General features: G+C 43.9%; 2 protein-coding genes across 3 annotated transcripts in view; both read left to right on the plus strand.

Moving 5' to 3' along the window:
• Positions 1 to 8,292, plus strand: part of LOC106941464 (uncharacterized) — a 13,369-nt gene extending 5,077 nt beyond the window's left edge. The window contains exons 3-6 of one of the 2 annotated variants that reach the window (XM_015024505.1): positions 2,356 to 2,457; positions 2,600 to 2,701; positions 5,215 to 5,452; positions 5,930 to 8,292. In XM_015024505.1, coding sequence (XP_014879991.1) covers positions 2,356 to 2,457; positions 2,600 to 2,701; positions 5,215 to 5,452; positions 5,930 to 6,894 — 1,407 coding nt within the window. In that variant the 3' untranslated portion in view covers positions 6,895 to 8,292. The remainder of the gene's footprint in view (positions 1 to 2,355; positions 2,458 to 2,599; positions 2,702 to 5,214; positions 5,453 to 5,929) is intronic. The other variant, XM_015024506.1, reaches the window with a different exon arrangement.
• tat (tyrosine aminotransferase) lies at positions 6,920 to 11,919 on the plus strand (the record flags this gene model as incomplete). The annotated part of the gene is made up of 7 exons (XM_015024504.1): positions 6,920 to 8,151; positions 10,117 to 10,337; positions 10,713 to 10,817; positions 10,902 to 10,969; positions 11,038 to 11,196; positions 11,558 to 11,696; positions 11,766 to 11,919. Coding segments are annotated over exons 2-7 (845 nt in total), but the record flags the coding sequence as incomplete, so codon positions are not given.
• Positions 11,920 to 11,945: the final 26 nt, after the last annotated feature.

Genomic DNA, 11,945 nt, shown 5'->3' on the forward strand with positions numbered 1-11,945 from the left:
GATGAAGCCTTGAGCCATTAGCCAGATTACTTCCAGATATTACATCGTTTCCAGCTTCCAATAGCTAAAGGGCGATTCCACTTAATTTTTCCACTACTTTCCGCATCTTTAATCAACTATAGTTTAAAAACTGCTACACCTAGAGACTTGAAACTTGGACTGGATTATTTTCTTCTTCAATCTGAATATTTAAAACCATGTTTGTGATTTGTGAAACTTCACTTAACAGACCCCTGCAGAAGATCTGTCCTTCCAACAGCCATCACCATCTACAATAACTGAAGAATTAATGAGTTACACCAACATTTAATTTCCCATTGGGATTAATAAAGTGGTTTTGAATTAGAATTGAATTTGAAAAAAACTGCATGGATATGAATAGTAATCTGATCTTTAGTGAAGTTTCACAAATCACATAAAGGTTTCACAAATTCCAAACATGGATTAAAATATTCTGCTATTAGAGAAGAATAATCTAATCCAGGTTTGAAGTGTCTATGAGTTGTAGTTTTTTAATTAGAGTAGATCTATGGCGATCCAGATGCCAAAAAATGGTGAAAATTGAACTTCATTGAGTTTTCACAAATCAGAAAAAGGTTTCACAAATCCCAAACATGGTTTTAAATATTCTGCTTGAAGAGGAGAATAATCTAGTCCAGGTTTGAAGAGTCTAGGAGTTGTAGTTTTTTTAATTAGAGCAGTTCTAGTAATGAAAGAGGTGCCAAAAATAGTGATTATTGAACTTTATTGAGTTCTCACAAATCAGGAAAAGGTTTCACAAATCACTAACATGGTTATAAATATTCTGCTATTAGAGCAGAATAATCTAGTCCAGGTTTGAAGTGTCTAGGAGTTGTAGTTTTTAAACTAGAGTTGATTAAAGATGCGGAAAGTAGTGAAACATTAAGTGGAATCACCCTTTAGCTATTGGAAGCTGGAATTGGAAACCAACTTCAGCTTCGTGTTTAAATCAGCATTTATGACAAAGGGGATACCCAAGTATTGATCCTAACCCTATCTACGTCACTTAATCATTTGAAGCGCCATGATGTACATCGGAAATGAGAATCTGGAATATTGAACTGAGCGGCTAAACTTGTTTTTCCAAGTTGTTTTTGTCATTTTATTCTTGGTTTCTACTTGCTGGAATCGAGCTAATTTGTCTGTGAACGTAACACCTGGTTGGGCTCATAGACGGCGCCATTTACAGCTAGCTTAAAAACCGGCCGTACCTCCTCCCTCCTGACGTGTTGATCAAATTACAGACTTTGCCTGAATTCACACCACATGATTTATGTCACTATGTCATAAACAGCGTTTCCCCTGAAACCGGAGCAGCCTTAAAAACGTACAGAAGACGAGACATCATGTTTTTTCCAAACATGCTAGGCTACCTGACTGCGTGGCATTGTTTCCATGGTTACTGTTAGACGCTACCTTCTCCATAATGCGATATTTGATATCTTTCTAACCATATTTACTTATAAAGTATATGAACGTTAATCTTCTTGCCGTGTATAAAGTGTTAGCTGTAAATCCGCGGTTACACCAAGAGCTCCCAGTCATCATGACTGACTGCTGCATCTTTCCTCATTCAAATAAAATGACAAGCTTGGTTTTGACCCTTGTCTGTTTGTGCAGCCGACCTGCAGCACTTTGTGACCATTTTACTGCGAAATCAACTAAAAAAAAGCGATATTAGGCTACCACAGGCTTTATACAGGAGAGAACAGGTTTGGACATCCATCGAGGTGGAGACAGTGACGTCAGGTGCAAAGGGTCATATTGTCATATTTGTTTTTTATTTATTTTTTTAACTTAACTTGTGTTAATTTAATTGCCTAATTAACCGCTACATGGCTTGATTTGACTATCACTATTATGATAAAAAAATGTGCTTAGTACCGGTTACCTTCATGCTGACTAACATGCTGTAGTTTACTATGATAAACACCATCAATATCATCCAGTCAGTTCATCTAGATAAGGGACATATTTTCTCACAAATTGTGACCACCGATTGGTCAGTTGCTAACAAATACCCTGGAATGATTGGGGGAGAAATGCTCCACGTCTGCATGGGGGCGGAGCCGGCATCATTTCCTGGAAGTGATAACATAGACAAAGTTCAAATCCTCTTATGGGATGTTTTTTTTTTTTTTTTTAACTCGGTATATAATTTATTTTTGTTTTGTGACTTTTGATGAAAATGCCACAACAACTACATATAAGTAATGTTAAATCAGATGGAAAAAAATTTATCTAATATTTTCTGGAGGTGCTATGTCTTTTCCTGGGAGAGTTATAGCACCCCTGGCGCCACCACTGGTTCTGAAGGTTCTGGTTCTGTTGCAGGTCATCATGCAGATGCTGAAGGAAGGCAGAGGGACGGTCCACATTGTGTCCAGTATCATCCGGTTCTTTCCCAACAAGCTGCCTCAGTATGAAGATCAGTGTGTAAGTATCTAACCCACTAGAACCAGCGGTACCAGTTCTGTTGGATTGAACTGGAACCGGAGTGCTGACTGTCAGAGCTGCTTTTGATCTCAGTCAGAGGTTGTTGGTGCGAATCCAGGAGCCGATCCTTTTGCTTCCACAGAGCCAGAGAGAAATGTTCCTGATGAGGAAGAACCAGGCCGACTTCAGGCGCCTGGTCCAGAACCTGGCCTTCACCAAGGAGAGGTTGCAGGACTACATGAAGGTCAGTAGGACCCAATTGGACCCGATTGGACCTGTTGATTGGATTGAGCCTCCATCTCTGCTGCTGGTTATGTCCAGCAGGGGGCGGCATAGAGCTTCTTACCCGGTTTCTATAAACATGGCTTAGATTAAAGCTGCTTGTAAATATTCTCCCTTGATATAAATCTATAAACAGTTTGGTTTCCATCAAGATGCAAGAGAGAACTAAGCAAATTGCTCTTTTATATTGGTGATTAATTACACAATTGCTGCTGTTAATTTTATTAATTTCTCCAAATGTAACAAACCATGACTCGTACACTTTATATATGGGACATATGAAATATGTCATCCTATTTGATGATTAAATGTTCAAACAACCGAGGCATGACATTTTTGTCATTTATTAAAGGTTTAAAAATTACAGCAGCTGCAGAGCGCCACAGCAATGGGGATTTAAACAGTAAAATAACTTTAAACCATTTATATTCTACTTTTCCTTGCTTTCTGTATCGGCACACAGACGCGTTGCCATGACAACCACAACATCTTCGTAAATCTGCACAGCAGAGAGTAATCTATGACCAGAAAGTCCTGCACTGTAGCCCACTTCCTGCTTTTGAAACTGTCTCAAGTCAGGTTGCATAGACATAATATAAGGATAGACGCCTCATGGACCGCTCTCGCCTATTGTTGCTGACGAGATTTAGGGCGGCCATCTTGGAGCGGTACTCCACTCCACTCAGCTTTATGTGTTTAGCAGGCACAATGATGTATCAGCGGATTTAATCGATCATAACACACTTTTTGTTACTGTAAACCATATTCAAACATCTATCAAAGCAACATTTATAAACAATTGTATTTTTTAAGTATGTTTTTAATACATAGTTCATCATATTTAAATATGATGAACAGGAATGGAATATTCTGATATCGATGTATGAAGAGCATATTACAAAGCACACAGCCGTTCATCATTTATTTAATAAATTATGTAATATCAATACATATTTATATAACTATACAAACACTAATAAATAAAGATTAATAATGGCACAAATAAATAATGATTAATACTGAATAAATTATATATATATATATATATATATATATATATATATATATGTTTTTCAGCCGACGAGTCCAAAATCCGATGTGAGATTCATTCGTGCTGCAGTGAATCTGTCTCTCTTTATAGATATCTCCCTCTTCTTCCTCACATCGTGTCTTTAGGAAACTTTCAAAACAAAAACGGAAGATTTAGGATGTATCTTACTTTGACAGAGTGAAAGAATATAAATAATAGTCTTTACCACCTGTGTAAACTTTGCCGGTGAATGTTATATTGTTTGTATGTGTTATATTGTTTCATTTCTAATATAGGCCCTTGTGTCAGATAATCTAAGTCAATGTTAGAGAATAATTAACTTTTTTTTAGATTTACGGAATCTCAGTTAGCCTTCATAGCGGGGCTGAACCCGTATTACACCAAGCACTGTAGCTAATATTAGCTGATATCTCACCGGTGGACATAAATACAGTAAAGTAATATTCTAATCACAATATATACACAATAATATGTCCATCTTACTTGTGAAATGTTGTCTGTTGAGCCCTCACATCAATAATCCATCGATCAGTGCTGAGGCATCTTCTGCTGTTTTGATTGAGCAAAGTAGGAGGCTATACCGCTCCAAGATGGCCGCCGTATTTCCTGCGCCGGAGCGGTCCATGAGGCGTCTATGCTTATATTATGTCTATGGTCTCCTGCCTTATTTGGAAATGGGACTATTGCACTCCGGAAGCGAAGGGGGAGATACTTCCTATGTTATCTGTTTCTCCCGTTTTTATTTTCTTTTGAAATCTGTGATATATTTTCATCTTGAGGAAGGAGTTTCACTCTCAGAATGTATTTTAACTTCTCTATTTTATTTACTTCAGCGCAGCTCAGTTTTTTAACATTCTGTAGTTTTCTGTGCACTTCTAAATCTGTCCTTAGTTGCATCTTTTCAGGTCTACTGCTGCCTCTAGTGGCGTGGGGGTGGTAGCACAACTAATATAATTACATTAAATGAGAATATCACAAAGGTATGAGACTGCCAGTGGTCTGTCCCCACCCCTTTCTGTTTACTGCAGCGAGGTCCTTCTTGCTTCTTCTACTGTTTTGGTTTTAGCCAAGTAGGAGGGACGACCGCTCCAAGATAGCTGCCATATTTCCTGCACCCGAGCAGCCACTGAGGGGTCTATTATTAAAAATAAAAATCTGCGGAGAGCAGGTGGAGAAGGTGTCAAACTTCAGTTTCCTGGGAGTTCATATCATGGATAACCTGGCCTGAGATGTAAACACTGCAGAACTGACAAAGAAGGCCCAGCAGAGACTCTATGGTTTCTATAATGACAAAGATGATGATGATGATGATTATTATTGTTGTTATTTCTACAGAGTCACTGGCTGGTGTTAGTCCATTGTATGACTGAGCCAGAAAGCCGTTGATTACATGAACCAATGAGAACGATTGTTGTTGTCTCCAGGGTGACATGGAGGAGTGCTACGGTGAGCGCTACGCCCAAAAGGTGGAGCAGCGGCTACTAGCTTACCTGCAGGAGCTGCGAAGGGCGCTACCTGCAGACACCTGGAGTGGCAGAACCAACCCGAACCGGCCCAAACCGAGTGTCATTACTCTGACTCAGATGATGAAGAGTCAACATCCTGAGGATGAGGATGAGAAGAGCGCACCTTCATTAGCTGGGAGGAAGCTGCTGCAGTGTGGTGAGCAACTTCAGCTATTTGCTGTGTGGCGGCCATCTTGGAGAGGGCGATCGCTGATTCAGTCAGTGCAATCTGGCAGGTGTCAGATAACCTAAGTATTTGTTGGAAAATAATTAAAACTTTTCAAAATTTATAAAATCTCTGTTAGCCTTTGAAGCTGGGACTGAATCCTGGAATTACACCAAGAGTGATATTAGCTGACATTTGGACATAAATACAGTATAATATTCTATTCACAATATATAACGATAATATGTTCATGTCACTTTCTGAAAAGCTATCCTCCGATCTCCTGCTGTTAGCTTAGCCGAGTGGGACAGACGCCCTCTCCAAGATGGCCGCCGCCTGTCCTGCCAATGCGTGGTCTACTCTTACTCTGAGGAGTATTCACACCTCACCATCCATACAGAAACACAATAAAGTATTCACACCACGATCCTTCCAGCCAGTCCAGATGTCTCTGTTTCTGTCCTCCAGACGCTCGTCCCTCAGAGATGTCCCAACAGGGACGGCCTGGGGCTGATTGGGTCCTGCAGGTCGGTTCTGGTTCCAGTCCAGATGTTGGGGAACCCAACAGTTCAGTGGACAGAACAGAACCAGGGGCAGTGGAAGAGGAGGATGTTCCCCTGTCCCCTCGGTTCTGCTCCAAGCACCAGTGCTGGATGGACAACTTCCTGAGAGGCTGTGCTGAGGACGACCCGACCCCGGTTCCGTCCGACCCGACCCCGGTTCTGTCCTCATCTCAGGATCAGACGCCGGCGGACCTGGTCTCTCCTCTACCCAGACCCTCAGACGGTTCTGCTGGACCCGTCCTGCTGGTTCCAGTGGTCCGGCTGGAGGACGTCTCGAGGCGACTCGGATCCAATCCGTCTCAAACTGTCTCCGTGATTCTGGTCGAAGCAGCTTCCTGTGGTTCTGGTCCGGGTTCTTGGGCCCACCAGACATCAGTGGACCAAAACGTCCTGGAGCCTGCAGGTTCTGGCCCGATTCTGGGAGGAAGGACTGCCCCCTCGTCTGACCTACAGAACCGGGCCTCACCAGTTCTGGCTGACCCAGCTCAGCCAGGTGTCCATCAGAACTCCACCAGAATCCATTGTGAAACCCAAACCAGCAGAACCGTTCAGTCCAGATCCCAGCCGGGTTCTCCTGCCGGCTCCAGAACCTCAGCCCTTCTGGGCCGCTTGCAGCCGTGTGTGGTTCTGACCCGACTGAGCGCCAAGCAGTGCTGCTCTTTCGATATCAGCGACCCGGAGGACCGGCCCGGTCAGTCCCGCCGGCCCGGTCAGTCCCGCCGGCCCGGTCCAGCCCGCCGGGCCAGCAGAGACCCGGACTACCGGCCTCACGTCAACAGGAAGAGATTCCTGTCAGAGGTCCGGAGGGTCCGGTTCCCTCTGAGGACGGGAAGTAGAGTCCAAACGGAACCGGGCCGGTCCTGGTTCTAGACTCTGAATGCAGTAATGAACCTACTTTGATGTTCTGACCTCACAGCAGTGGGTCCAATCAGTACCGGTTCTGATCTGGATCCGGTATCAGAGTCCCATTTGACCCAGTTCCAGCACCCAATTGGGTTTACTGGAAAGAAAAACACATGCCGCACTTTTAAGATTGTAAACACTGAACTTCCTCTGCTTGGTGATGGTCCAGAACCCGGTAGAACCCGCCTCAGCCAGAAGGGTTCAATCGGGTTAGGTTAGAAGAAGAAGCAGACATCGTCTCTGGTGTCAGAACCAGAACCTGGGTTGGGAAAGTATTCACTTCCTGTTCTGCCAACCAGACGAACGGTGGCTTCATCGTTGCTATGGTGATGGCACCTCCAGAAGCTGCTGTTGGGTCAGGGATGATTTACTGTGGTTCTTGTGGTCCTGGTCCTGGTTCCAGTCCAGCCTGATTAGCAGTGTTCTGTGGTGTCAGTGTGTTTGTGTCGTATCATATTTGTTCCCCTGAAACAGAGGTCAGAGTCCGGTTGGTTCCTGCGGGGAACCGGAGAACGGGCCAGGTATCGACCCGGCTGCTGTGGGTTGACCCGAGGTTCTGTTTGCGCCGTGAGGTCGACGGCCCGCAGAGAGCAAACTGTTGCGTCATTTCATCGGAACAGAACCGGGTCGGGCAGCGGGTCGAGATTAACCCCCGACGGGCCGGAGAGGCTAGTTAGCCCCATTAGCTTCTGATCCGTCTTCCCACAGCATGGCACTGCCACCACCTTGCTTCACTGTATAGATGCAGTATTCAGGTTGTTACTTTCCCCCACTAGGGGTGGAAAGTTCTGTTTGGACCGGATCAGAACTTGCAGGTTCTGAAGCTGATTCTGATAGACTTCAATCGATTGCAGCTTGTTGCTCTGATGCTGATCTCTGTTTGCCTCCGCGTGACGAACGCAGCCGCCCCCCCAGCACCAGTATACCCACCACTATGCCCTCCCAGTAATTGCTGCAGCCGGTCTGGTTCTGGTTACTGATGGAGGGGAACGGGGGGCGTTCCCGCTCGGCCCCCGGCCTCGGCCAATGGGAGCTCTGCGTCTGTGGAGGTTTTGCTGCTCAGCATCTATAAAAGCAGCTTTGATCTGCTGGATGAAATCCTGAGCGGTTCCCCAGCAGCTGGACGTTAGTGGTTCTGGTTCTAGTGGTTCTGGTTCTAGTGGTTCTGGTTCCAGTGGTCCTGTTGGATAAAATCCTGAGCGGTTCTCCAGCAGCGTTCAGCAGGTAAAATGATTTTGTTACATTATTGTAGTGAAGTGGTGACGGTGAATGAATGAGGATCTGCTGCAGTTAATGATGGACGAGGAGCTAATTTATGAGCTTCCATGTAAATTAATTTTATTTAATGAAAATGTAATTTACTGACTCAAATGTCATCATTTGTTTATTTGCTAGTAAATGTTGCAGCAGAAAGTTTTGATGAGCTGCTGCTGGACTGGATGCCAGTTACTCTAGTAATTACTAATTACTTGAACAGTGGCTCCAGGATGGCCCGTTACCACGGCAACCCGAATGTTTCAGGATTTAAAGAAATTATCTGCTGATGATACTTTAGTAGAAACATCTAGAGCAACATGTCACAGAAGAGGCCCTCAGTTAAATCAGCAAAATAAAAATCCTAATAATGATGATCATTTTTATAATCCTTTACAACAAGCAGTCAGTTGACCAACGTGCAATAAGAATAAAAAAATGCTGCACCCTGAGCATTCAACCATGTTGAACATTTCTGTTTCAAATCTTAACCTGAAGAGGCCCAGGTCAGAGGTCAGAGGTCAGTCTTATTTCAGAGTCTCGGTCGACTCAGTGCTTAACACTCAGCGATCGACACCAACAGTTCAAATATTTCATAAATCATTCTGCAGCGATAAAGACAGTTCAGCAAAGTCTAACAAAGTTTAACGATGTTTAGCAAAGCCATGGTTTGATCAGAGGAAACTCGGTAAAAACCAGAGTTGCTTCCTGCCAGACCTCCAGGCAGGAAGATATGAAGCCTTTTAAAGTTCGCTGTGATTTTAAAACATTACAACATTTGGCTTAAATAAGCAAAATAAAATGATGGCAGATGTTTAAATTAACAAAATTTTTGAAAGAAATTCAAATGAATTCAAACTAAAAACTGTATTTGTGTTCCCATCCTGCCTAACAAGACTGGAGGAATTACTGGTTGGACTAGTTTAGTCTCTTAAAATTATAAGTTATTCAGATCTAAGAATGTACTAAAACAAGAAATAAATAGAAATGTGAAAGAAGGTTTGATCATTAATGATGTGATAGATTACTCGGAAATTAAGGTTTTATTTATTATTTAGTTAATTGAGATTAATTAACACAGTGATCCCTCGCTGTAACGCGATTCACCTTTCGCCGTCTCGCTGCTTCGCGGATTTTTTTGTGCCGTTTTTTTCACAGTGCATTGTGTTCTGCGTCCTGATTGGCTAAACAGTCTCCGAGCTCCTTCTCTACCTGTGTGCCAATAATGTTACGGTATTTAAATAGAAGTAATACAGATTGGCCATTCAGGAGATGAGCTGAAAACTTTGAATGCCTGCTGGAAAAAACTGGCCAGAATCAGCACAAAACCTGACCGGAGGCTCGGTTAACAAGATCCATCGCTCTGCCGTAGATCCAGCTGTGAGTCTCGCGGGGCAGGTTGGAGGAGACGCTTTAATGACATGACTCCGGATCACATTAAGGCCCGATTGATGAACATCCGCTGATCTGAAAACAGGTTTTGTTCTTTGGTTTCAATGTAGAGTATTTATTTATGCTGTGTCATAACTGTAAAAACTAAAGGTAACTACTTCGCAGATTTCACTGATCGCGGGTTATTTTCGGAACGCAACACCTAGGAAAAACGAGGGATCACTGTAAATGAAATGCATCAGTTTTACTTCATAAATGTTTTATTGCTGCTTGTTTACGTTTATCACACATAATAAATAACATTAGACCACCTACTTTTATGTGTTAAATATTAAAGTCATTCAGTGATTTTTAGAGTTGAAGAAAAATCTAATATGAGAAATTTGACCTATTTTTTATTCTTTGACTTAAAATTAAAAATGATAAATGAAAGTATTTAGTGGATTATTTTTCTGCTTCTGGATTGTTTTTGTTCCAGTTGATCAGATGATCTCCAGGTTGTTAACACGCCAGCTGGTCTGGCTGCTGCTTCTTGTCCTGCAGGATGGACACCAAGGCCTACGTGGTTCAGATGAAGAGCAAGCCCCTGACCTTGAGCGGGAAGGTCGGCGGCCTGTTTCCGGCAAAGCCGCACAGCCGCAGGCAGCGCTGGGAGGTGAAGCCGTCAGAAATGTCCCGCAACACGTTGAACCCGATCCGGGCCATTGTGGACGGGATGAAGCTGATCCCCAACCCGGCCAAGCCCATGATCTCTCTGTCCATTGGTGGGTCTCGTGTGCTGTAGAATGGTTGCTACGGATACGTTACATAATAAACATGAGCTTGTACTTTCCATTTTAAATTAGTCATATTTATAAAAGAAGACTTTCCCTATGACATTAAAATTAACATTTAAGCCCCAAAGTCCTGATTTTCATAATTAAGACTCAGATCTAAGAGTCTTCTCTGACTAATAATTCAGACTTTAAAAATGATAAATTAGACTTTCCTTTGAAGAAGCAGAAGTTAAATTCATTAAAATGTGAAACATGTCTCCAGTAAACACTTTGTGTTTGCCATTAATAACGGGTTTCTCATCGTTTGATGTCTGAATGTTTAATGTTGGATGTTGTTGGAAGTTAATGTCAGTTGTCTGGCAGGTGACCCCACCGTGTTTGGGAACCTGCCGACGGACGCCGCCGTCCTCCAGGCCATGAAGGATGCCATCGACTCTCAGAGATTCAACGGCTACGCTCCATCTGTGGGTGAGTCTTTGGAGACCTGAAGGTCCCGACGCCGCAGCGCTGCATCTCTGCAAAGCTGCATCCCTCATCTCTGCATCTCTGCAGGCTACCTGAGGAGCCGGCAGGCCGTGGCAAACTTCTACAGCCGACCTGAAGCTCCACTGGAGGCAGAGGTACTCTCTCTTGCCCGTTAGCTTAGCTTGTCTCCGTTGCCCGTTAGCTTAGCTTGTCTCCATTGCAGGACATCATCCTGACCAGCGGCTGCAGTCAGGCCATTGAGCTGTCCATCAGCGTCCTCTGTAACCCAGGAGACAACATCCTGGTCCCTCGGCCCGGCTTCTCCTTGTATAAGACGCTGGCCGTCTCCATGGGCGTCGAGGTCAAACTCTACGATCTTTTGGTGAGAAAAGCTGCTTCCTGTGACCAGTTCCCCTCAGACCAGATGGTTTCGGGTTGAGGGGAGGAAGTGCATCTCTAACCTGAACTGTCAGTTTCACAGTTTACTTTCTGTCATTTGTTTGAACTGTACATTACATTAAACTGAATTATAGTATATCAACAGTAACTTGCTGTTACGCAAGAATACAGTTATTTTATGGATTAATTTTAACAGCATCTTACTGTATATGGGACTGCAGTAGTCTATTGGTTTTATTGTAATTTTATGGAATGTGCATATCGGTTTTCTGAACTTGAAGCAGGAGAAACAAATCGTGCCTTAAAACTGAATCCTGACCCAGAGACCCCGTCTGCATTTTCAGCCTGAGAAGTCGTGGGAGATCGACCTGCAACACCTGGAGAGCCTGGTGGACGAGAGGACTTCCTGTCTGATCGTCACCAACCCGTCCAACCCTTGCGGCTCCGTGTTCAGCCAGGAGCACCTGCAGAACATCCTGACAGGTGAGCTGAGCCTCTCTGACAGGTTTAACGGTTCCATCAGTGTCTCACCTCGATGCCTCTGTCTTCCAGTTGCCTCCAAGCTCTGTGTTCCCATTCTGGCGGATGAGATCTACAGCGACATGGTGAGTAGCAGCAGGTCAGTCAGGTCAGGTCGGGTCGGTCATGTTAGTCGGGTCGGTCATGTTAGTCGGGTCGGTCATGTTAGTCGGGTCGGTCAGGTCAGGTGGGTCGGGTGGGTCATGGTAGTGG

Source organism: Poecilia latipinna, unplaced genomic scaffold (assembly GCF_001443285.1).
Source record: "Poecilia latipinna isolate Pla-1442-1.1 unplaced genomic scaffold, P_latipinna-1.0 Scaffold3686, whole genome shotgun sequence".
Lineage (NCBI taxonomy): Eukaryota > Metazoa > Chordata > Actinopteri > Cyprinodontiformes > Poeciliidae > Poecilia > Poecilia latipinna.